This window comes from Puma concolor, chromosome A2 (assembly GCF_028749965.1).
Source record: "Puma concolor isolate L17-30 chromosome A2, mPumCon1.1.hap2, whole genome shotgun sequence".
NCBI classification, from domain to species: domain Eukaryota; kingdom Metazoa; phylum Chordata; class Mammalia; order Carnivora; family Felidae; genus Puma; species Puma concolor.
Genome location: NC_141668.1, coordinates 1,888,684 through 1,915,501, shown reverse-complemented (window position 1 = coordinate 1,915,501; position 26,818 = coordinate 1,888,684). Strand labels below are relative to the sequence as shown.

General features: G+C 42.0%; 1 protein-coding gene across 9 annotated transcripts in view; it reads right to left on the bottom strand.

The window, feature by feature from the left end:
• LMBR1 (limb development membrane protein 1) overlaps window positions 1-26,818 on the bottom strand; it is a 199,352-nt gene that overhangs the window by 91,413 nt on the left and 81,121 nt on the right. For all 9 annotated transcript variants that reach the window (XR_015243572.1, XM_086685405.1, XM_086685387.1 and 6 more), the window contains 4 exons: window positions 12,950-13,076; window positions 12,453-12,521; window positions 11,157-11,221; window positions 7,266-7,338 (listed from right to left, as the gene is read on the bottom strand). Coding sequence is in view for 8 of the 9 variants with exons in the window: in XM_086685405.1 (XP_086541531.1) it covers window positions 7,266-7,338; window positions 11,157-11,221; window positions 12,453-12,521; window positions 12,950-13,076 (334 nt within the window). In the remaining variant the exon portion in view is untranslated. The remainder of the gene's footprint in view (window positions 1-7,265; window positions 7,339-11,156; window positions 11,222-12,452; window positions 12,522-12,949; window positions 13,077-26,818) is intronic.

Below are 26,818 nucleotides of genomic sequence, written 5' to 3'. Positions count from 1 at the left end.
CAGAAGAACACGTAGAGAAAGTCAAGATGAAGGCCTGTAGAGGACAGAAGCTAAAACATGACACAGACACAAGCTTCCTCCCGACAGTAAGGGCGTGGCCCGAGAGCCTTCAGAGAAGCCTCAGCAAACTGTCAGGCAGCGACGATAAAGAGTTCCTCCGACAGGATGCTACTACGACTGCCTGGCAAACTCAGATTCGTGATTCATGAGCAAGACTCCAAGACTGATGGGGACCAAATGCTTCTGACGGGTCACTAGGTTCCATGAAAAGATCGAATGTGGGTGTTTTCCAACCTTTTCTTTTTCAGAGCACAAAGCTACTGCAACCAGACACTCTGCAAAAATGAAACAAGTACACGTGCTGCGCTCTTAAGAGTAAGGAATTCATCCAAAAGCTTCAATGAAGAAGGCTTCTTTAAAAGATCAAAATCAAGCAGAAAAGTAATTGCTACTAAAAGTGATATGCTAACTTTTTATCACGAAGATGAAAACAGCACCTAACAAAATTGAATGGAATCATTAAGTTCAAAGTCTACAATATTTTTAAATAAATTACATTAAAAGAACTGTGAAGGTTTTGAACTTAAACAATAAAAAATAATTCCTATTCATTATGGCACTTCTAACGTTACCCAGTACACCCATAGGCTATATACACACGAAAGCTAATTATTTCAATTAATGCTGTTGCATTACTTAAACATTTAAACATGCTAATGATACATGCATCCTCTTAATCCTGGGTAGGAATTACAAAAGATCTACCACAATTAATGTAATGGGACTTTCTGTTGGGCTGCTCTTCTGGGGTCTTGGAGTAGAAATGGATCCTGATTGCTCCTATTTCATGGCTTAACAATGGGGGAAAATCACCTTATTTCTGCTTTTTCACCTACACCCCAACCCCAGGGCATAAGGTCCTCCAGCCCTCAATCTTGGCTGCTCTTCAGAGTCTCTACTGTGGGCCTTCCTCAATGCTGGCTGCACGTAATTCTTTTATCACCAAACTTGATTTCTTCTACCTTCTTCACTTTTTAAGGTAAAATGACAACCCTCCGTCATGCATGTTTTTCAACGATTCGCTTACTCACGCAACAAGTTATTTACCACCAACCCACGATGTGACTGGGGATATCACAGGATCAGGAGTACGGGAAGGAAGAAGACGAACAAAAATGCCTGCCCCTGTGGAGTTCAGGTTCTACTATGGAGAGACGGGCAGCATATAAAAAGTAAAACGGGGGTGCCTGGGTCGCTCAGTCGGTTGAGCGTCTGACTCCAGCTCAGGTCGTGATCTCACAGTTCGCGGGTTCAAGCCCCACATCGGGCCCTGTGCCGACAGCTCAGAGCCTGGAGCCTGCTTTGGATTCTGTGTCTCCCACTCTCTGACCCTCCCCCGTTCATGCTCTGTCTCTCTCTGTCTCAAAAAGAAATAAAAATTAAAAAAAAAAAAAAAAAGTAAAATGGTGTGTCAGAAAGTGGAAAGTGCTACAGGAAAACATAAGGCAGGAAAGATGGAAAGAAGGGTCAGGGTAGAGGTGGTGGCAATATTAATCATATCCCCTAAGCTACAATGTGGAGAAGCCCACCAGGAAGGGGCTCTTTGGTAAAGACCTAAGAGACAGAAGGGAAACACGTGATAACACCCTGAGACAGGAGGCGACGGGTCAGGGAAGAACAGGAAGGAGACTGCAGGAGAGGAAGTCAGAGGGCACACAGGGTGCAGAAAGAGGACCAATGCCAAGACTGGCCTTTATTCAGACTAAGAAAGGACAGCACCGGAGGAGGGCTCTGAGCACCTAGGTGAGAAGATGTGACTTACGTGTCAAGCACTCTTTCTGACTTACAAAGTCAAAGATAGATGCACGGAGACTAACTAGTAAACTACTGCAAATATCGAGCCAAGAGGTGACTGGTGCTTAAATCAAGGTGGTGACATACCAGAGCCAACGGCTTTGCTAAAGGAGTCCGTGTGGGAATTGAGAGAAAGAGACTCCCAGGAATTAGCGTGAGCACCTAGAAGAACGGATCCACCACCTACAGAGGCAGGTCAGCTAGGACAGAAGCAGAACTGGGGAATAAGACCGTCAGCTGACTTCGGACACGATATGTTTAAGATCCGTGTCCGGCATCCAAGTAGAAATGTCTCCTAGACGGAGGAAGAGGTGAGAGCAGAGGTCAGCAGCACACAGATGGAATTTAAAGCCAGAAGACCAGATACGATAACCCGAGGAGTGCAGGTAAACAAGCGTCAGGAGACTTTAAGGACGGAGGCAGGGAGCGCTCCAGTGTGAAGCAGCTGCGGACACGGGAAAACCAGCGGGGTTTTGAGAAGCAGAGGCTCACGGAGCAGCTCACTCACGAGAGTGTGGTGAACCAAGTGGAGTGAGGAGTGTGGACGAGGCCCCGGAAGGCACCAGCCACCGCGACAACAGCATGTCAGTGGGGCACCGCAGGCAAGAGTGCATCCCAAAGCAAACGCAGAGCGGGGAAAAGAAACTGAGGAGTGTCCAGCCCATGAGTTCTGCGTAAAAACAAGCGAAGCAATGAGGTGGTGAGCCAGAGGGACAGGAGGTGCAGACAGACCGGCTCATTTCTTCCCCTCCTTCCCTCCGTTCATTCACTCGTTCTGAGAAAATATCAGCACATCTCTATGCTGAAGGAAACGACCCAGTTGGGGGAAGACTGGTTACAACGGCCACAGTTGTGTCCTTGAATCAGGGAGAAGGCACTGAATCCAGTGCCACCAGGGGTGGGCGGGGGGGGGGGGGGGGGGGGCTTTGCCAGGAGCGCGGACAGTGCAGCCACAGCGGAGGGAGAAAAGGCAGCACGTGGTGGGGGACTTGCACGCAGCAGAGTCAACGGGAAGGAAAAAGCTCGTGAACGTTTCGGCACGGTCGCTTCATTTTCTCAAGAAGAGGGGAAGCAAGGTCGTCAGCTGAGCGTGATGGTGAAGTCTCGAGGAAAGAGAAGACATTAACAGTCATGTAGGAGAATGTGAAGTACATTTAAGATACGGTCATACGTTTAAAGAAAGGCCAGGTGGTTACAGTCGGTCAGCTCAACAGGCGCCAGGCAGAGAGAGGGACGGGGCGAGCAGGGCACGGAGTCAAACGATGGCCCGGAATTTCAACTGTGTGAGGCAGCCAGGGTCCGACGGCCGAGAAGGAGAAAAGGCGGTGAGAAGTTATTCAGATGGACAGACGGCACGAAGGACTGCAGGAAACGGCACGCGACAGGTGACTGACCGTACGACTGCACAAGAGCCGATCACTGCCAGTGACCGGGCTGCGCTGTGGTCCCAGGCAGCGAGTAGCTGAGGAAGACCATTCAGAGTGAGGCCGACGGCTGGCCAGGTGGGCTGCAAGAATCATCCACACGGACACTGAAGTCACCAGTTGTGACAGGCGTTGTGGCAGAGAGAATGATCACGAATGAGGAGCTAACGCCCTCAAGGTGGCAGAGGGATTGTCTGGAAGGAGAAGAGTGATGGGAAAAGGGAGAAGTAATGGGATCACAATCTAATGACATGAGGTTCAAAGTGTCCACACGCAGCAGAAGACAACACGAGTGAGGTGGGGGACACAGGAAAGAAGAGAACCGCCACCTGACCGGGGAGAAGCCGTCTGTGACGGGAAAGTCACGTTTCTTCTAGCGAGGGTGGGGGGTGGGGAGACTGAGGACCTGGTGGTTCCGCTGCTGTGACCCAACGGTTTTGGGCTCCCCGTGGTTCCCCGCAGAGTTTCGGGAGCTAAGGGACAGTGGGAAATCAGGTGAGAGTGGGGCGCAGGAGGTGCAGGGGACAGTCTCAGAGGCAAGGCTCCCGGAGACTCGGGCTCCTGATGCTGACCGCCAGTGCAGGACGTGCTATCCCTCATGGCCTCGAGGCAGCCGCGAAGGAAGGCTGTGTGCTGGGGACGCCGGGAGCCGGAGCACCGCCAGGCCAGTGGTGAGTTCTGGGGCTGTGGGAACCAGGCGGCTAGACATCTGGGGCCCCCTCTTGCTCCGGGAATACATACAACTCCCACCATCTGTTTCTTTTTTCCAAGTATTTCAGTGCTGGATAAAATCTGACAGACGCTCACCCGGTTTTTCCCTTCTTCAGCCAACTCATCTATGGTCTTGAGACTCAGAATCTACGTTTATCTGCTCAAGGTCTGGTGCTTAGAGGAAGATGCGCAGTAAACAGAAAAAGGAGGAGAAAGCGTGCAGCCGATGGCTAACAAGACGACTTCTTGAGGACACTGGTTTACCTTCTAATAGTGTACAGGGTCACTTTATCTTATCAACATATTTTCCGAAGTAATAACAATATTAGCAAGAACAAAACCTCCAGCACCAGCAAGTGACAAACATGAACAATGGGAAGTCACAGGCAGGCATTCCACCAAAAAGCTGTACTGATATTCTAAAAACCAAGCAGGACGATTCAACTCTAATAATACAGTAACTACCACGACAAGTTATAGATCTTCCAGGAAACAAAGTGTTATGTTTTCTTCAGATGGCTGGGAGCTTGGCTCAGAGCAAACCATGCAGATATCCCAAAGATTCTTGTGATGTGCGTCACACGTTCCCAAGCAGACAAGAAAACACACGCAACGGCCACTAGCAAAACACAACCGTGAATTCTGGGGTAATTCACTGCTGTACGTTTTTTATAAATCTTTTACTCTTATTATTTTGCAATTCTTTTCAACAGCCCAGAATAAAAAATATTTTAGGTGCCTGGGTAGCTCAGTCGGTTGGCCGTCTGACTCCTAACGTCAGCTCAGGTCACGATCCCAAAGTCGTGAGATTGAGCCCAGGGTCAGGCTTCGCGCTAAGTGTGGAGTCTGCTCAAGGTTCTCTCTCTCTCTCTCTCTCTCTCTCTCTCTCTCTCTCTGCCCCTTTACCCCGCTCCCCCAAGCCTTCTCTCTCACTCTCTTAAATAAAAAAAATTTCTTTAATTTACCTTTTAAAAATAATTTAAAATACGAAACATTTTTACAACAAAATACATTTGACACAATACTAGATTAAAGAAAACCCATGGGGATGATTTCCACTACTAACCTTCTATGATTTCTGCTTTCTTAAAAAATAGCAAATCATAAAATACTGTTTATCTTGTTTTTCCCCCTCTGCACATATTGATAAATATACAGTACTGAAGCTCACAATTTTAATCTATATTAGTCAATATGCCCATTTTGCCGCGGAACCATTTATGTTACAAGCCTGTTGTTTTCCACCCGAAACAGTCTACAATGCTAACGAGCGAAGAATGACAAAACGACAGCGACTATGCCAACGTATCGTTAAAGAGTGTCAACGGAAAGGCTTTACCAACCTACCAACAGAGCGGTCAGAAATGGTACGTGACCTACCAAAATGGTAGAAAATACAATTATACTTACTATTAGCTATCATAGCATGCGTTTAACCTCTCCAAATTAGATTGCTGTGCTAGTCAGGGCATTTTGTTTTTTTGGGCTTGGCTTCATTTCGTAATACATCTTAGCCTTGTGGCAACTACTTCTTTTTCAGTTTCTTTAGATATAATGAACCGCTTTTGAATTTGAGGAGCCAAAGGATCTAGAAAGATTATGGAGGGACTTTTTCTCCCCTCCGTGGAAACGAAAAGTGGGAAAAGGCTGTATTTTTTGGTTTGGGTTTGTTTTGACGCAACCCAAATTCTTTAATTCACGGGGCACCATCTTGGACGCTTCCTGGGTCTCAGTCTCCTGATCTGCCAGACGGACCTCAGGCTGAAACACAACTGCGCACTACAGGCAGCTTCCCAATTCAGGCGCTTTTATTATGTAACAGCATCATTACCTAAATAAGACAAATTGATTATAATAGTTACTACTGTGATGAAATTTATAAACCTGACAGTATTGAGTCAAGTTGCAATTCTGATTAAACAGGCTTTAATGTTGAAATAGCTTTATTAAAGTTAGAAGAATAAAAGATACATGTGGTACCAGTCTAAAAGTTATTGGTACCAAAGGATACAATATTATTGACAAGAATTCTTTAAAATAGATACAAATCTGAAATTCTTTCACCTAAGAATAAAGCTCTAAATGTTAGCAACACTTTTTAATTGATGATTTAAATTCACTATTTGTAACTGAAGAAAGTAGGTATATTTTTTTCCTATTTCATACTTAAAAGTAACCTTCCATTTTATACTTACTCTTCAATTACGATCCTGAAATACAGTTAGCTATTAATACTCTGATGTTGGAGTTGGTTTTCAACATTAAAGAAAAAACCAACAACTCTGTAGGAGAAGAGAGTGCAGAATGAAAATCATTTAAATAAGATTAAAAGAAAACTTATCCAAACCATGTCATTTCTCTGTTAAACTATCTCATTACTCTTTTCTTCATTGGTTCTTCATTTGAAGCCAAAAAGGATGAGTAATTCAAAATCGGACTTTAAGATCTACGACATGCTTACTTGGTTATCATAGCTGATAATGACCACATTCCCAAGTAACCAGCTTGCCCTAAGCTGTTTACTTAGGTAACAGTACTTAGGTACTTAGGTTAGCTGCCCTAACCAGTGCCCCTAAGCACCACTGAGACAGTCAAATTTGGCACCTAGAAGCAGAAAGACATACTACTTTTCACCTTAAAGATTTCAACAGGAAAGAAAAGAAGTAATGATACTAAAGTATCCTTTATCTTACTAAAGTAAGAAGGGGCGCCTGGGTGGCTCAGTCGGTTGAGCACCTGACTCTTGATTTCGCTTCAGGTCGTCATCTTGTGGTTTGTGAGATCGAGCCCCAGGTCGGGCTCTGCACTGGCAGCGTGGAGCCTGCTTGAGATTCTCTCTCTCAATCTCTCTCTCCCCCGCTCGCACACACTCTCTCAAAACAAATGAGTATTAAGAAAACTAATAATAAAGTTATCAAGAAAACATACAAATCTGTAAAACCTCAGTAACTGTGAGTCGTAATGCTTAAAATGTATTAGGGTATTGGGGGCAGAGGTGCATCTCAGTGGCCAGTGTCTCGGAACTGAGCTGGCCTTGCTAGAGGACAGTGCACTCCAGCCAGGCAAAGATGGGAACTTGACCACAGTGCCGCCAGTCCTCAGCAAAACTGTCCTCACCTGGAACGTTCACGTGTTACTCTTACGTCTTGACCTCGTGCAACATGGCACAGTGTACTAAGAGGCTTATATTTTTCTATATTTTTCCCCCTCAATCAGTGTCTTTCTTGAATTAAATAATTTTTTTTATTCAGCTCTAAATATGTAATACATACGTACCATTTAGTCGTCTCTGGAGTGCTTCCTCTTCCAGGGTAATAATATAAATTTGTTCATCCAGGTCTTCAAGAATCTAAATTCAAAGATCAAACCATTGACCGCTGCGTTATTACAAAACTAGCGCTCGTGCGGATATTTAGGCTGTTTCGCCTACGATTTAGATAACCCTTCAAAAATATTAGGAATTTAAAATAAAAATCCTCAAACTATTCTACATACAAATTAAAGAAAAATATTTTAGTATGTGACTAAACACATCAAAAGTTGGCTATTATAAAGTCTACCTATATTTAAGTTTAAAGGATTAAAGAACACTGCACCTCTCTCAATGACAAATAAATATATGAATTCTAACCTTCCAAAAGGCTAAATACAGCACTATCTTTTATGCCCAAACCAATTATTTTAGAGCAAGAAGGAACAGATGACTCCATGCAACATTGGTTTCTCATCTATATTTGTCTACATAATATTTAAAACAAGAAATCTATAAACTCAATCACTACCATGCAATACTTTCCACTTACATCATCTTTACATACTAAAAATTTTCTGCAAATACTGAATAGTGGTATTATCAAAACCCTAGAGAAATATGATGCTTATATATACACCACTCACCACGCCATACAACGCTAATAAAAAACAAGAACAAACCCCTAATCAATCAGCATTATATAGGGTATTATCTGCACTATCTTCACAACTGACAAAACCTAAAATATGTTTAACTCTAGCTTTGTAGAGTTACAGGTATCGAATCTGCAGAATTTCTATAAAATTTACTTAGAACAACCCAACAATTCCCAGTATTTCAACAAATATTGATAATCCCTTATTATCAACAGGCCTAGCACCGACAGCAAACTAAAACAGTAAAGTAACAACAAATCATAATAAGCAAATAAACAATTACAAAAGCTGACTTTCCTAGAAGAAAAGGGTGGGGAAACCCACTTCAGCAGGCCACCAGTGAGGGCCTCCCCCAAGAGACGACCCTTGAGCCCTGAGTGGGAAAGGGAGGGCAGACTGACCACACCAGTGCAGAGCAGACTAGGCTGAGTGATTCAAGACAGGCTCTGCACCTGAAGCAGGCAGGGGCCACACCTTTAGGGGCCATGGTACCAAGTTTCTTACCTGTCAACATTCTCACCGCTTTCTACTGTTTGGATCATAATCCACAGTTTTTACCGTTCTAGCCCAGACAAAAAAGATTTCTTCCTATGGTGCAAAGTGTCCATGAGTGACTTACCACCACGGGTCTGTCTCAGTGTGAGTGAGTGACAGTGAGGGGCACACGGACATTTGCGTTAAGTGCTTGTGTGCATCATGCCCTTGATTCTGCAACCATCCATGAAAGACAGAACGTTATCATCCCCATCTCACAATATGCCAAAACACAAGGGTTTGGCAAATTAGAGTTATCTGCCTTTGAAGCCTATGCTCTTAACCACTCTGAGCTACTGGGGACCTAAATACGAGTCAAACACAGTCCTTGACCTCAAACAGCTTACATTCTGGTGTCTGGAGAGACAGAATGAACCCCCAAAAATAATTATAGTATTAAAAGAACAGTCATAACTGAAGCTAAAAGAAACAGTGTTACAAAAGTTAAGAGGAAGAAAGATTCCCGACTTCTAGGTGGGATGAAAAAAAGTTTTGGCATGTGTTTTTGAGGATAGTGGCCTCAGCTGATAGCTTAATTTACTACAAGGGGGAAAGGCATTTGGGTCGGAGGAAACTATAAGCAAAACACAGAGGTGAACAGGTAGAAAGGAGGCTCAGCAGCGAAGTAGCTCGCGTACTCTGGAGCTTATGGCCAGATCGAGCAGTGCTCCAGAGCCCAGGGTCTGAAACCAGTGTCTGGGATCAAACCCTGCCCCACCCGCACTGACCTGCAATCTTGTACAAGCCACTTAATCTCCCTGAACTACACGCAATTCAGCCATAAAATAAGCCCACCACCTAACTTAGGGATTTGTTAACAGGATTAAATGAAATGTGTGTAAAATACAGTACTTCTCACAAACATATAGCCTATACTGATTAAAAAAAACATTATTATTAGATGTTAGGAACCAGAAAAAAGGTGTAAAGTTTTGAGGATAATAATAATAATAATAATAAGTTTAGGAAAAAAACCAGCTTTGGGAAGGGAGATAAATACGTAGTTTGGTTTTACAGAAGATGAGCTTTCAGCTCCGTGGGGTATTCAGTTACAGCACTTACAGTGCACTGTGTTTGTTTTCCTGGCCTTTTTCTCAGCAGAATTACACATTTAGAAGTGATGTGAAAGTGATCAGGAGAACAGAGCAGAGCAACTGTAGACCAAGGACAGAACAGTGAACATTTGCCTATATTTAGGGGGCCAGGAAATAGAAACAGAGAAGGAGACCAAAAAACAAACAAACAAACAAACAAACATCTCCCCCAGAGAATCAGGAAGAAATTAAGAAGGCAGTGTCATAAAACCTCTTCAAGAGGGGGGGCGCCTGGGTGGCGCAGTCGGTTAAGCGTCCGACTTCAGCCAGGTCACGATCTCGCGGTCCGTGAGTTCGAGCCCCGCGTCGGGCTCTGGGCTGATGGCTCGGAGCCTGGAGCCTGTTTCCGATTCTGTGTCTCCCTCTCTCTCTGCCCCTCCCCCGTTCATGCTCTGTCTCTCTCTGTCCCAAAAATAAATAAAAAAACGTTGAAAAAATAAATTCTAAAAAAAAAAACCTCTTCAAGAGGGAAGTAAATTTCAAGATTTGATAGTATGTTTCAAGTGTGGATACATTTATGTAGCAAGTTAAATAATCCAACCCTATTTTTACAAAAGATATGAAGAGATTTTTTTGCCATTTATTTTTTAAAATCTTCCAAAATTAAGCAAGCATTACTAAACGAACATCTACTACAATATTTCCTCAATTTTTTCTTTGATTAATCACCCCGGTAGAAAAGACAAACATACTACCATAACAATTTAGTAGGTACTACTAGGGCAATACAAACAAAGGGGAATATGAGGAATGCAGAGAAAGAAGCTTGATTATTTCAGTTTGAAGAAGAGGGGAGGCAAGGCCCAAAGACAGGCCGTGAGTGCAGCTGACATCAGAGCCGGGGCTCGAGGAGGCCGTCAGGGGGGCTGAGCGGGCAGGAGGCACCGGTGGGAGGAAGCCCCCCACATGCCTGGGGAGTGAAAGCACACAGCCTGCTGTGCGCACAGCCCCCCGGCTGGTGAGGGTGCAAGCAGTCACGGGGGGGCACGGAGTGTGGAGTCAACGGAGTACGGGACAGGTTGTGAGTCATTCAGACCTGAGTTTGCGGGCAATGAGGACCCAGGAAAACAATTTAAATGGCAAGTTCCCTAAACGCAGCTAAGAATGATGTTCACGCGAGTAAATGTTTGACAAAATAGCTAGAGGCCAAAGAAATTAGGGACAAATCATTACGATTATTACTACCAATTGAAAATCATTTAAAAATGAATATATGGTAATTCTGACATTAAAGTGAAAAGTATAATCAAAATATAATATGCAGACAGCTACTCTGAAACATAAATGCTTTCTAAATCAAGGAATATATGTGGTAAATTCTGAAACATAACAGAGTTACTATTGATACAAGACAACAGATACCTAAAATACATGTAAATATTTGTAAATTTTGTCTTAAAATTTGCTAGAGAAACTTTTTAACCTAAGTGTCTATAGTTAGTATTTTAAAAGCAAAAACAAATTTGGTTTCCAAAGATGAAAAATTTTAAAATGAAAGCAACAGTAACAACTACGTCCTAAACCCACAAAAACATTCATACGTTTCTGATTGCTCATTCACAACCTAAAAGATGTTCAAATGTAAGCACATTTATTTGAGAACCAAGATGGTTCACGATGATAAACCTACCGTTGGCTTCACCAGCAACTGCCCCATCACTGTGAACATGCGGGAGAGGCCGACGGGGGTGCACACTGAGGGAGAGACCACAGACAGAGAGGAGGCACATGAACCGCTAGTTTAAAAGTACAGAACGAACTCAAAGGTTATTGTTTCCAGAAAACTCCTGTCTCCAATTTTGCCAGAGGATTCTTCAATCAATAAAGAAGCTGGGGGCACGGGGACGTGGAGGAAGAAAGATACACAAAGACTAAAGAAGGCTTAGGATGCTCAAGACTCTAGCAGTCCAATCAGAGTAAGTATTTTCACTTAAAAGAAATTAAAGAAAATCAACTAAAGGGCAGATGAAATTTCAAGAGCTAATGAAACTGAGAACCAGATAGGAACATCTAAAAGTGACAAGTATTGGGGCGCCTGGGTGGCGCAGTCGGTTAAGCGTCCGACTTCAGCCAGGTCACGATCTCGCGGTCCGGGAGTTCGAGCCCCGCGTCGGGCTCTGGGCTGATGGCTCAGAGCCTGGAGCCTGTTTCCGATTCTGTGTCTCCCTCTCTCTCTGCCCCTCCCCCGTTCATGCTCTGTCTCTCTCTGTCCCAAAAATAAATAAACGTTGAAAAAAAAAAATTTAAAAAAAATAAAAAATAAAAAATAAAAGTGACAAGTATTATCTCCACTCCTTTTAACTGCATTTATCTACTTACAATGTCTCTGAGATAGACCGTAATCCCTCAAGTAAGACTGAACAAATTTGAAATAAAAACCACAAATTCATCACACAGCATTCCACGTCACCAGCCAAAAGCAGAATCTAGGGTTGTCTGGGTAGCCCGGTCGGTTAAGCGTCCAACTTCAGCTCAGGTCATGATCTCACAGCTGGTGGGCTCGAGCCCCGCATCGGGCTCTGTGCTGACGGCTCGGAGCCTGGAGCCTGCTTCAGATTCTGTGTGTGGGTGTGTCTCTCTCTCTCTGCCCCTCCTCCCCTTGTACGTGCACACGCTCGCTCTCTCTCTCTCTCTCTCAAAAATAAATGTTAAAAATTAAAAAAAAGAAAAGAATCTAACGCTGCAATGGATGTGCCTGCGTGTGCGTGTGCATGTCTCTCTGCAAAAGACGCTTTCCTTAGAGAAAAACACGCACGTTTTCTTTCAAGGTTTCAGTTTATCAAAATTGATCTTAACGTAAACAAAGTTAAAGGCTAAAGCTTTAAAAATCTCCAAGCTGTTAAATAATCTCATCAGGAAACCTTACTATTTTTCAAAACACAGAACTCCACTTTCCCATCAACCATTAGGTTGGAAAAATACTTACAGAGAAGTAACAAACATCCCATCAAAGATATACAGGAATATAAATAGGGTAGGTAGAACTCCCAGAGATCTAAAAAGAAATGTAAATAGATTTTAGTAAATCCAAAATATTATACATTAAGATATAGGTTGACATAAATTAATGTATGGTAAACATCATAATTGCCTGTTTGAGTCTGCTAACCCATATAATTTCTAAATTGTACAATAAAAAAGATCTAAAATAGAAGAAAAGGAGATAACTCTTGCGAAACCTGTTTGGAGGGAGAAAAAAAGCCTCCAAAGAATTTTAAGAACAGAAACCAATTAACGAACAAACAAAAAAAAGCTGCTTGCTCGTTCTGAATACAGCAAGCACATGAATACTCTGTTCTTATACATGTCTAAAGACTTAATCTGTAACAACGGGATAACTCTACAAGGAATTATTACAATGTCTAGAAAGCGCATGTGTAAGTATATCCCAAACTATCGTCTCCATCAGAGAAGCCGGTTTACCATACAAAGACTCCATGCTGGCAGCGTCATTGTCAATGAGTGCGGAGGCGACCCACACTATCCCAAGAATAAGCAACGCGAGAAGAATAAGCATGACCAGAGTCTCTAAAATTCGGGCTCGGATTCCCTGAAAAAGACAACGGAGACGTGATTTCAGTATTTTATGTCATCTCACGAATAATTAGGTTTCTATCTACACGAAAGCACAAAAATTCTTTGGAAGGGTAGGAAATTTATATTTATTAGCAAGATAAAACCCACTAACTTTAGAGTTTGTAATGTTTAGACGGACTTTTCTTTACAAAATTATGTGAAATACCATTAAGCTTTCAAGAAAGAACTAAAAATATTCTTTCTAAAAACATTTTGTAGAACCATCTTTTAAAACGCAGGTTAATGAATTCTTAACTGTGATTCTAATCAAGGGCGTCTCGGCTGTTGAGGCGCACAGCCAGGCGGTTCCGGGAGCACCGCACTTGGCGAGAGCACAGAGCACCCGCTTGGGCAAGAGCGCAGGCCCGGCTCGGCTGCTCCCACAGCCTCCAAGCGCCCTCTGGTGTGCAGCCCGAGGACTCCCCGAAGGAAGAATACTGCTCTCAATTACTGATCGTTTCCTTCTTCACATTAGATAAGATGTCATCACTTCATGCAGCTGGTATTTAATAAAGCCTCTTTATGCACAATTTTGTTTTTATAATAAAGCACCTTTATGCACACTTTTGTTTTAAAAGTAAAACATTCTGTCCTCAGGGCCAAACCAGAGGCCAGACCTCTAAACTTGAAACCTACTAGAAAAGGCAAACAAATGAACAAAAAACAACTTCCTTCTATTCCAGCAAAGTCACCCAACGACTGAATCCGTACCTAAATTCAAAGATGCATTCGATGTTTTATACTGTAATGCACTAATGTACATCTAATACAACAAACAAAATCATAAGTAAACCCATGCCTCTCAATAAATCCTGTAATCTTTCCTTCCATATTAAAAATAGTTTAAAGAAAAAAAATAGTTTAAAGATGTGTTACAAAGATCTAAAACATATACTGACTCCAACTTCACCCTGATACTATTTGCTAATTTCTGAATTAAAGGGATAGGTTGCACTTCAATCATGGCCCCGGGTGCTCAGATGCAACAGAGAGGACAGGGAATGCCCTGAGACCCCGGCGAAGTGCCCCCAGCCCTCCATACTGACTCAGAGTCGAAGGGGCCTGTTCTTACTAGTCCAGTCCTACAACAGGGCTGCCTGGGCAGGTTAAGCGATGTCCTCAAATGTGGAGTCAGCACATCTTAAGTGTTCATAGCAAGGGAGGCCAGTGAACCAGAATGAATGATGCTTGTATTTTATTTAACACATCAGCTCTAACAGTAGCTATTACTCAAGTGAGATGAAACACGAACAGTCCCCAGACACACTACGAAAAACACACTGCTACTTTCCTGAAGAACTCTCCAGACCTGCACTTCCAAACTTTAAACCACTTAGGATGCCAAAACATGACCACCACCTTTCAATGGTGATTTCTTTTTTCTTTCCTTCTCTCTTTCTAAGCCACCGTCTTTTTTCCTAAGCAAGATTATTACACATCAAGTATTATGTGGAAAGTGTATAAAACGGATAAAAAGAATCAGTGCTCCAATGTGTATCTCTTCCTGACTCTGACTGAAGCCCAAATCCCACCTGCTTCCGACCAGCCCTTAGTAGTAGTCGGGCTCCCAAAACACGTGACATGTGTCTTAAATGTTATGACATATAAGCTAAACACTGTAACAGTGTTATAATATATGAACTAAACAGTAGTGATCCTTGGAACCATCTGAGACCCACTGTCCAAACAAAAGTGTTTTAATAATAATTGTGATAATTACTAAACAAGTGTAATAATGTACTAATAACTATAATATAGAACTGTTACAATGATAATAAATGTTGGGGAATAAATCGACCAGAAGATTTACACACTTCCTCTGACATTTTGGTAAGAAATAGGGGAGCCTGGGTGGCTCAGTCAGTTAAGCACCTGACTCTTGATTTCGGCTCAGGTCATGAGCTCACGGTTCGTGGGTTCAAGCCCCACATTGGGCTCTGTGCGGACAGCACAGAGCCTACTTGGGATTCTCTCCCTTCTCTCTCTGCCTCTCTCTTTCTCTGTCTCAAAATAAATAAACTTTAAAAAAAAGAAAAGAAAAGAAATATTCCTTGGCAGCTAAATGTGTTTTTCTTCAAATATGTTACTCTGCTTTGGAAGCCAATGCTCCATGGGTCTCTCCCATTTCTGTGCATCTCACAGATACTGGCAAGGATAGATAGCCCTTGCTCTGGACTGTCTTTTTAAGGATTTCTGGATAGCAAACAGCCTTGAAAAACAGAGATGGCATCTCTCTGAAACAGAAGTAGGTCTGTTTCCTGTCTGGTATGAGAAGAATAATGTCCCTCTACAGAACAAAGGGGAGGCAGGTTTGCCTGCAGCCCATTTGTGGGTTCCTCCGAGTTCAAGGTCCTCAGCTATGACCTGAGCCCACTGTAGGAACAGCCTCCACCCAAGCCGCGCTGCCCCTCTGAGGCTAGTGGGAGGGTGGAGTTGTCCTGGGAACAGGAAGCTGATGGCTTGCCTCGTTCTGAGTAATGAAGTCCTTTGCCTCTGGTCCAGGAGTCTCATGTCCACAACCACCGTGCAGGAATCTAGCAGACTAACTTGTCAGCTTGCAAGTACAGTAAAGTCTCAGAGCCTCCACAGTTCTAGCAGATTTGGGTGGCAAGGGTAGGCAGCTACCACGGCTTTCTGAAGAAGAACAAATAAGGGCCCAGAAGGTTGGGTTAAGGGCAATGAGAAGACTTCCAGGATCTTGCAGTGAGCTCTTACCCAAGCAGGGGGCAGGTGGGAGAAGGGTCCCCAAAGACCTGACATGCTGATGCTTGTCAGAGGCTGAGCTGCTGAGGGAGCCTGGTCATAGCTCCTTTCCCAGAGAGGGGCAGGGGGTTACTCTGTTTGTGCACACGGCCAGCTAAAAAGACTATGGTTACAAGGAACTATTTTTCTTGAATACTTTGTGCTTTTCTGTATTTTCCAAATTTCCTAGAATGAATGTGCATGACGTTGAGAACAAATTAATGTCTTTAATTTTTTTCTTAAAAGAATTAACTTCCAAGAGATTGACAAAATAACTCTAAAAATACCCAAGTAACTCTAAAAATACCCAAGCTCATTATGGTGAGCTAGTTCAGGACCCCAACCCTAGCAGCAGACTGCTAATGTTCAGAGCCTGGTCCCATCACTGACCAACTGTGTAACACGGGGCACATTTCTAAGCTCTCCGTGCCTCAGTTTATTCCTTTGTAAAAATGGGTTTATTAATAACACCCCTACTTTACCGGGTCATTAAAAGGATCAAATAAGTTAATATAAGTAACATGCGTAGCATTAGGCTGGATGCTTAATAAGCACAATGTAAGGGTTAACTGTAATGACTCCAATTCTTGCCTCTGTCTTTAAAATTTCCAAGGATTTGTGGTTCTGAATTAAATTTATATCACCTTCTAATGCCAGCTCATCACCTACTTCCCATCTCTGTCACCTACCATCCACAGACCTGTAAGTCTTTCTTGATGATGTGAGCACCAGGTTCACAAGCACTTTTATCACATCCCCCACCGTCGCGAGTAACACACAAGCTCCTAATGAACTTAACCTCCACTCTACCACAGCCCCCCTCCATGCACTAGCCCGGCTCCCTCTAAGCTCTCCGACCGTGAGACTGCTCCATGCTTCTCTTTGACACATCTGGTCCTGAAGCCAGCGCTGTTGTCTTCATCACGGTGACCTCCACTCCCTCAATCCACCCAACTCCCTCAACCGGTGTTGTTTTCACTTGCCTAAACCCGACGTTAAACCGTGTACTTTCACGATAATCCAGCACCGATAACATTCTAACATTCCTGGTCCCTTTGATTTCCACCAGACCAGCTTAATTCCACTGGCAGCTCACTCCTTGAATTCTCGGTCCTGTGAAAGACATTTACAAAATCACGAGAACCTTCCACATTCCAGAGCGGGCCTCTGCTGTCACTGGGCAATACTTACGCTGATTTCTGGCTAACAATTCCCTCAACGAGTTGTTAAATGTTTTCCATTCTCCTTGATCCTAATCTCATCCCTACTTTCCTGCAAACTGCAGCTGCCATTACCTCTTCCTTAGCAAGACACAGCTGGGCAGCCTGCACATCCCTCAGCTTCCTTGCCTACCCCCTGGTTTCTCTGTCTCCGTTCTTATTTCATTCTACAAAGGACAATGGCTCAGGCTTGGATGCTCCTCCTTTCCCATGCTGGATCAGCACTTCTCAAACTTTGAGAGGGGCTTGCCAATCCCCCGACAACCAGCTCAAAGGCACCTCAGTCAATTCTGATGAAGACACCGGCCAGACTGCTCTGTTCTTCCCCTAGGTGATCTGGCCTCCTCATGGAGCCAGCGACCCTGAGGTTTCTATCTGTAGTCCGAATCTGTAAACTGAGACCAAGAGCCACACATCCTAACTGCCACCTCCCCTTGGGTATCTCCCTAGTCCTAAGCTTAATTCTAAAGTCAGACTCGTCATTTTATCCCCTAAACCTGCTCCTTCGGTGTTACATATGGCAATAAATGGCACCGATACCCACTGCGTTATTCTTTCCAGACGTTGGAAACATCCTTGTCACCTCCCTTCCTGCTGCACCCTCTGACACACACACATACACACCTTGGACCCTGATCTATTCAAACACCAAGTCCTTCTGATTCTCCTGTGTCCTTACAACTAAAGCCATCCGCTCCTCCTTCCGCAACCACATCCGTCTCACCTGGACGACTGCATTGCTACCTCATAGTCCCAATAGCCAACTCTCGTCTCTCTCTGCCTCACCTGTTGCCTACATTGCAGCGGGAGTACGATCTCTGCAAAACACAACTCTGACCACATCACTCTTAGTCATGACTTGCTGACAGAAGTATGGGCCAGCAACAGGGAAACAGGTGCACTAATGCAACAGCAAATTAACATCAAATCTCATTAGCGCCACTTCTAGCCAAGTGAGGTGCTACACACATACATCCCTAAAGTTGGGCCTTGCTTCTTTTGCTGCTTAGATACTGTACAAAATAATTATAGACGACACAAATTATTTATGATTGAATAGCATGCAAAAGTGCTGTCCAACAGACCCTTTCGTGATGATGGAAATGTTCTAAGTCACCCAGTAAGATAGCAACCAGCCATATGTGTTTATCAAGTACTTCGAATGCCGTTTCTATGACTGAAGAACTGATTTTTATTTTACTTTTTTTTTATTTACTTATTTTAAGTAGGCTTCACACCCAGGGCGGCCCAACGCGGGGCTCAAACCCATAACCCTGAGACGACGACCTGAGCTGAGATCAAGAGTCAGCTGCCTAACCGGAGCCACCCAGACACCCCTGATTTTTAATTTTATGTAATTTTAGTTCTTTTAAATTTATATAGCCACACATGGCTGGTGGTTACCATATTGGTCAGGGCGGAGTATCAACAGTCCGCTTCTAACAAAATCTGATATAATCTCTGTACTCTAAAGTACTTTAAGCTCAATTTTCTTAAGTGTTTTCTTTAATCTTTAATGTTTATTTATTTTTGAGAGAGACAGAAGCAGAGAGAGGGAGACACAGAATCCAAAGCAGGCTCCAGGCTCCAAGCTGTTAGCACAGAGCCCAACGCGGGGCTCGAACTCACAAACCATGAGATCATGATGCCCTAAGCCACAGTCGGGTGCTTAACTGACTGAGCCACCCATGCACCCCTGAGCTCAATTTTCTAAATTTAACCTTGATATAAAATTACTTGAAAAACAGCTTGGTTAAAGTAAACTCATTTAACGTGCTATTGCTCTAACTTAATGTTTTTAGTACCATTTGTGTCAAAAAGAGGAAATCTACTACTAAATTCAAAAACTAACCCCTCTGTTTACATTAAGAAAAATTATTCTCTCATTTAGAAAAGTAGTTTTTAAAATGCAGCCTAAGTACGTATAATCTGTCCAACAGTGATACTTAGGTTCAAGATCTACATGTTTATCCCCATACACTGACAAACTGAGTCCTCAAATAAATCTTCGTGTCAAAAAAATTATATGTGAACAGTTTCTCTCAAAAGAAATAAGCTATATAATTCCAAGAAGAGGTTTTTTTCTATTACAGATATATAACATCGAGATGAAATGTACACCCACATGCTTAAGCAGTCAAATAAGAATCATTTAAGAAAAAAAGAGCTCTATAGTCAAATCATATAAACTGTTCAAGATTTATTATCAATATTTATTTTGAAAAATAGTAAATAACTCATCAAAAGAAATCTGCTCGTTTTCAGTTATCAAACTAAGCAAAAAAGAGTGACTTGGCAATATTATGCTTACAGAAAAGGCTGCCACAGAAAAAGTCAACAAAATTGCTGAATATGACTAGGCCTGCTTATGAAATATTGAAGATAACCGATATAGTAAGAAACAGCTGTTATTCTGACTCAATCCACTAGGAGGCCAGGACAGTTATGTTTTACTTTCAATTGCATTCTGTTTTTCTGATTAAACAAGACAAAACCAGCCCAACTTGAAATCAGTGAAGTGTCACCATTTATGAGCTTTAGCAAAACCAATAGAAAAACATAAGTTTGTTCATTAAATGCAATGTGGCAGCTTTTTTGTCTTCAACAACTTTCGGACAGAGAGAAGAGAGGTAACAGGGGTATGAACAACCAGAGGTTTCACGTATAAATTCAAAATTGACGGACTCATACAAGTGCCAGAAATACATGAACTGATACCACCACGTTTCTTGAGATCATAAAGGTATTACAAAGCCTAAAAAGTACAGCCTTGTGTGGCATGTAAGATGTGAGACTTTTAAACTTTCGTATGTGATTCTGTCTGCAAAGTAATGAAAGCATTGAGAGCTTTTATCTCTACCATTAATCACCAGCAAGACAGCATATAAGCAAAAAATATGCCTACTGCTCATTTTTCCATTAAGAGTCAGAATCGGGAGTTAGGAAGCCCCAAGGGGAAGGTTCCCATCAACTCTATTCTTGTATACGCTGAGCTAAAAGATGTGCCAGATGTCAGAATAACTTACTGAAATGCCCTGCGAATAACAAAGTGGCAAAACATTGTCAGAGAGGAAAAAGGTTTCCATTGTTAATCTTAAAAAGGAAAGTCTCCTGAATACAAGGTCACAAAACTATTAAGAACTTGTTCTTATTATCAACAGTGGTACTCCTTTCAAGTAATTTTGAAAGCTTATGTTAAGTCATGTATTACTAAGATTCCAAGAACCTTGTAATAATTTCATCCCTAGTATGAGTAGTTCTCTCAATCCCTCCCAAAAACCATTAATCTAAATTACTATAATGAAATTCCTCCCCTTTTACTAAAATCATAGTTCAGCAAACACTCAACGTAGGACTTAAAAACACCATCAAAACGAAGTACTTTCTTCCTGCTAACGAAACACTATATTGTTTTTAAGAAACGTGAGCTATATGATTACACTCGTTTCTCTCAATATTATTTTGGAAATCACAACTATCACAACGTTAAAACAGTTTAAATTAAATAGGCTAGTAAAGACTAAATACATGTAGACACAGCTTTCTTTCTAGATTGAAATAAGCACTGAATGCATAAAGTCTAAAACATTAAAATAGTTATATCTGCTTTTTGAAAATTTTCTGCTGGTCAATTACACACTTAATTGCTTTGTACTGAAGATCAATGAAGTGAAAATTACGATGTGTTTACAAAAGCTCCAACAATAAGCTGATATGTTTCTATGGTGATGAACATTTAAACAAGATTTTGCCTGGACGTCCTGACCTCTTGGAAGGTATGTAAACACCACTTTATGTACTAGGGCTCCACCCACCAGGAAAGCCTGGGAAAAATTTCTACATTTACAGAACATTTAAGAGAAATATCAAGCCACCGCCTTCATTTAACAAAAAGAGTCTCTTAGTAACATTCAGATAAGGTTTGCACAGCATGCCATCAAGACTGCACCAGACGTACATGCAGTCATCTGGGGAAGATGGATGGAAGCACTAACAAGGAACAGAAAATACAGGCAGGTAGTAATTATTTGAAACCATGAAAAAAGCTACAAACAAGCATCTCTATAGAGTGTCAAACATTTCCCCCCTTGCTCCCGAGGTAATCATTAAGAGTTTGGACCAAAAAGTTTTGGTACCAGGTCAAAGAAAACAGCTTTACAGAAAGCTATGTTAAGCTATAGTGAAGGATTTTTTTAATATTAATATTTTCTTCATTTAATGTAGTCTATATAAGATGGAAAAATTAAAACTTTATGACACTCAAATTATTGTAATTTGACAAAAAGAATATATTTTAGGATACGTTAAAATAAAAACACTTTCATTACCAATTCATTTAACTAAGATGTTCACTGTATTCAAATTAAGCAGAAATTTCTCATGATATTAGACAAGCAAAAATCGTCCAGATTGCAAGTAAATAAATTAACACAACAAGTAAATGAAACAAGTAAATCAAAGAACTGAACCATAGAAAGACTGCAGGGACTCTGTATTAAAATTTTAAAACATAATTCTAAACTTGGAAAAAATATTTCTCAGTATTCTACATCATATCAAAATAACTTAAAGGCCAGCCAGTAAAGAGCCAGTAAAGATGGGGCGCCTGGGTGGCGCAGTCGGTTAAGCGTCCGGCTTCAGCCAGGTCACGATCTCGCGGTCCGTGAGCTCGAGCCCCGCGTCGGGCTCTGGGCTGATGGCTCAGAGCCTGGAGCCTGTTTCCGATTCTGTGTCTCCCTCTCTCTCTGCCCCTCCCCCGTTCGTGCTCTGTCTCTCTCTGTCCCAAAAATAAATAAACGTTGAAAAAAAAAAAAAAGAGCCAGTAAAGAGCTTTCCTTCTATTTCAATAAATAGATTCCGATAAATCTGTAGTTCACGGAAATCTGGAGTTCATGGAATCAATTTCACGGAAAAGAAGAGACGGTAACTAACATTTGCCGAGCTCCTACCAGTTGCTTTGTATGTGCTCACTGAATCTTCATGATAAATTAGAAGATAAATTTTATTATAAATCAGGAAGCTCATGTCCCCAAAAGTTAAATAATCTGCCCCTGGTCACCCTGTTCAAGGCTTGCCAGCTTCAGGACCAGACCTGTAAACTCAGGTCCATCAGTTTCCAGAGCCCATGCTTTCCACCTCCGCACACAACAGAATCAAGACACCAAAGACAAACTGACGTGGAAACAGGGCAGTAGGGGAGAATGCTTAAAACCTACTGAAGACAAACCTCTAATTTAGTAAAGGAAGCAAAGCAAAACACATAAAAGCTTCTTTTACTAGAACATTAATTTTCAATTCCAAAATAGCAAACTCATGCCGAGGTCAAATACTCTGTCCTCTAAGAAACTTAATGCAATAGAAGCCAATACCACTATTCGTTTCATAAAACACTCAATAAAGACACAACAAAACAAAGAACATTAGAGTTATTATTTATGACATTACTACAGCAAAATGTACAAACTTTAAAGTGTAGAATTTAATATGAAGCACTGTCACATGATTTGGATGATCATGTCACATTGCTTATGTGGCAAAAAGTACATTCACACAGAAAGCACTAGGAATTCGAGAACACCGCAGGAGAGCTCTCCCTGTGACAGTCAACCACACAGGACACACGGACATGAAAAGCTTCGGGCTGTCTGTCCTCACTCCAATCAGACCCTCCGTTAGCTGAGCGAGGCCCATCTCCCTGACTTCCACATTCCCCCCAGCCCTCAATAACAACTATTCTGGGTGGGTAGGTATGCACAAATGTGCGTTTTACAATTTTCCATTGAAAGCAAGTTGGCATTTTTTTATGTTTATTTTATTTATTCTGAGAGAGACAGGGAGAGAAAAAGAGAGGGTGGAGGGCAGAGAGAGAGAGAAAGAGAGAGAGAGAATCCCAAGCAGGCTCTCCACTGTCAGCACGGAGCCCAACTCGAGCGTCTATCTTCACGACAGTAAGACCATGACCTGAGCCGAAACCAAGAGTCCGACACTTAACTGACTGAGCCACCCACGCACGCTAAGAAACTGGCACTTTGGTTTTACACAGCAGCTTCAATTTGGGTAATGTGAGCCCATTACCAAGAAATAAATAGGCTTTTGTCCCTTTCTATTTTTAAATAATGCAAGTATGCTGTTTAGTGTTATATGTCTATTAAATACTTAAAGGAACATGATCACATCCACTGTGGCACCCACGTGGCCCTCCCAACCGCACCAAACTTCCACACCAACCTGGTCAAGTGTAACCACCGATTTGAACTGCCGTGTTCATCATTTATTGGCTTGTATTTTTCATTGTGGCCACACACACATAACATAAAGTCCACCTTTTTGAGCATTTTAAAGCGTACAGTTCTATGGCATTACGTATATTCATCCAGATCATTCCGCGGTCACCATCACCATCCATTCCCAGAGCTTCTTCACATTCTCCCACTGAAACTCGGCACCTGTTAAACAAGAAGTGCTCATTCCTTCCTCCTCCTGCCCCCAGCCCCTAGCACCCAGCATTCTATTTTCTGTCTCTATGAATTTGACCATTCTAGGGACCTCATACAAGTGGCATCACGCAGTATTTATCTCGTTGGGTCGGACTTACTTTACTCGGCATAGTGCTCTCAAGGTTCATCCATGTTACAGCATCTGCCAGAATTTCCTCGCTTTTTAAAGCGAAATAATATTCCACTGTAGGTGTATACTACATTTTGTTTACCTATGAATCCACTGGTGGATACTTGGGTTGTTTCTACCTTTTGGCCATTATAAATAGTGCGCCAGGAAAATCAGTGTATAAACATTCTGTGAAGGAGAGACAGGAGGGGGACAGTGGAGTGGGAGAACCCTAAGCTCATCTGGTTACCAGAGGAGAGGTGGGGGAGCAGGGAATGGGTGAAATGGGTGATGGGGATTAAAGAGGGCACTTGTGATGCGCACTTGTTGAATCACTATATTGTACTCCTGAAACTAACATTATACTGTATGTTAACTAACTGGAATTTGAATGAAAACCTGGAAGAGAGGAAGGAAGGACGGAAGCAGGAAGGAAGGTAGGTAGACAGATCAGTCTGTGGAGTGCTTGCTTTCAATTCTTTTGTGCATATACCCAGAAATGGAATTGCTGTATCATATATAGTAATTCTATTTTTAATTTTTTGAGTAAGCACCATACTGTATTCCACAGCATCTGCACCGTTTACACACGCACCACAGCGTACAAGAGTTCCAATTTCTTGGGGTGCCTGGGTGGCTCAGTCGGTTGAGCATCCGACTTTGGCTCAGGTCATGATCTCACGGCTCGTGAATTCGAGCCCCGTGTTGGGCTCTGTGCTGACAGCTCAGAGCCTGGAGCCTGCTTTGGATTCTGTGTCTCCCTCTCTTTCTGCCCCTAACCCACTCTCATTCTGTCTCTGTCTCTCTCAAAAATAAATAAACATTTAAAAAAAAAAAAAAAAGAGTTCCAATTTCTCTACATCCTCACTGATGCTGGTTATTTTCTTAGGTGTTTTTCTGGCGGGGGGGGGGGGGGCGGGCAGGGGGCTGGTTTGCAGTTGTTGTTAGCAGCTGTCCTAATGGGTGTGAAGAAGTACCCCACTGTGGTTTTGATTTGCATCTCCCCAAAGACTAGTGATGCTGAGGGCTTTTCACGTGCTTATGGGCCTCATGTGTCTTCTTCCCAGACATGTCTCCAGTCCTCTCTGCTCCTCTTTTATTTGATAGAATCAAGTTCCATCACCACGTTCTTCAAAATTGCTCTGGCCGTTCTTGGTTCTCTGTTGTTCCGTAAGAATTTTACTATCTGCTTATCACATTCTATAAGATAACCTGGTGGAATTTTTATTCGAGTTGAACTGACTCTAAAAACAAATTTGAGAACTGTTATTTTTACCATATAAAGAAAGTCATAAACACAGAATACCTATCCATTTATTTAAGTCTTCCTTAACATCTTTCAATAAGATTTTTTATTTCCATATATTATTTCCATAAAGATTTCACATATCATTTGTCCGATTTATTTCAACATACCTTGGGCTGTCCTATTATAAAAATATTTTAAGTTAGACATTGTTTGTTGCTATTACTGATTTTTCTATATTTTTCTATTTTATTCTATATTAATTTTTTCTATATTAATCCTACATCCAGGTTCCTTGCTAAATTTCCTTATTTGAATTAATAACTTATCTTTAGATTCTATGGGGTTTTTCCATAGACAATATCATTTGTTTATAATGACTATTTTGTTCATTCCTTTCAATTTTTCCTTTTCTTGTCTAACTGTACTACTAGTAACTCTACTACAGTGTTATTATTAAGATAAAAGTACTTAAGATGACATCCCAATTTTAAAGTAAATACTTCCAACATTTTACCGTTAAGTACAATGTCAGTTGCAGACTTAAGAGTAGATATCCATAATCAGGTTAAGAACGTCCCCTCAAGTCCTTAGTCTGCTTTTTAATCACGAGTGGTTACCGATTTTACTAAATGTGTTTTGTGTCCTTTTTGAGATGCTCACTTGACTTTTTTTTTCCTCACTTGACTTTCCTAATATGAATTATAGGCATAACTTGCCTAAGGTGAAACCAATCTCGCATACCTGAAATGAAATTTTCTTCAATGATGATCTTTTGCTTACATGGCTGGATTCAGCTTAACATTTTCTGATTCATAAGTATTCACAAATAAAAATGGCCATAATGTTCCTTTCTCATACTATCCTTGCCTACTTTCAGTATCAAGATTATACTAGTTCCATAAAATAAAACTCTGAATGCTCCATCTTCAAATCTCTGAACAAATTTGTATGAAACTGAAGTTATCTAGTAAAAATATGCCACAAGCTGTCTGGACTTGATTTTTTTTAATCAGAATGACTCTGTAGAACATTCATTTCTGGCAATATCGAGAATCAGATATCCTTATTTCCCTCTGTGGGAAAAAAAAATGTCTAAAGCACAAGGCCAAATATTTTTAAATCTCCCTTAAATCTTCTCTTTGTCTATTAACTCTGAGAACGCACTGAGTTTGGTACCTCTCACAGTGTTGGTTTTTCCCAAAGGTCAGGTCATTTTCTGAGTCCCTTATTCATCTTTATATTTAAGAGTTCTTGTCCTGCCTGTTCTCTTTATCACCTCCCGCCCGTGGTGACAACAGAACTAGTAAGTGGATCCAGAAAGTAGATGTGGGCAGGCAAGATCCAGTTCTGAATGGAGTGTCCAGCAACCTGTATCCCGGTGGACACTTGTAAGTACCTCCCGGACTCCACCACCAGAGCCCCATCTTCCATGCCAGCCCACAGTGGGTGTTACTGCTGCTTGCCGACTGCAGCTCCCCGCCGAGCACTCTTTGCTCTCTGTTCCCCACACCCTTTACCAGTAGAGCCACATGGTTTTAATTTTTGTTAAGGCCAGGTCAAAGAAGAATTTGAAAAACACAGATATACTTAGACAATTGGAAACGCTAAAATCAATTAGCTAAATTAGATGTAATATCCTATGGGACAACACAATAAAATGCTTGGGCTGTCTTTTGTTTGGAGAAGAAACCAATTATATCAGACAAAATCATTTCCATTGCTCTTACTTCCCTACAGTTAACTCTAACCCTAAAAGAAGTGAAATAGCCAAGTCGGTAGGAAATCAGCCAAAGGTACGCAGCCCTACAACATGAGATAACCTCCAAGGGACACTACACAATGCCCAGGACACCACTGACAGAACACCCAGGACCTCTGCCTGTTTCCAAGTTTTGGACA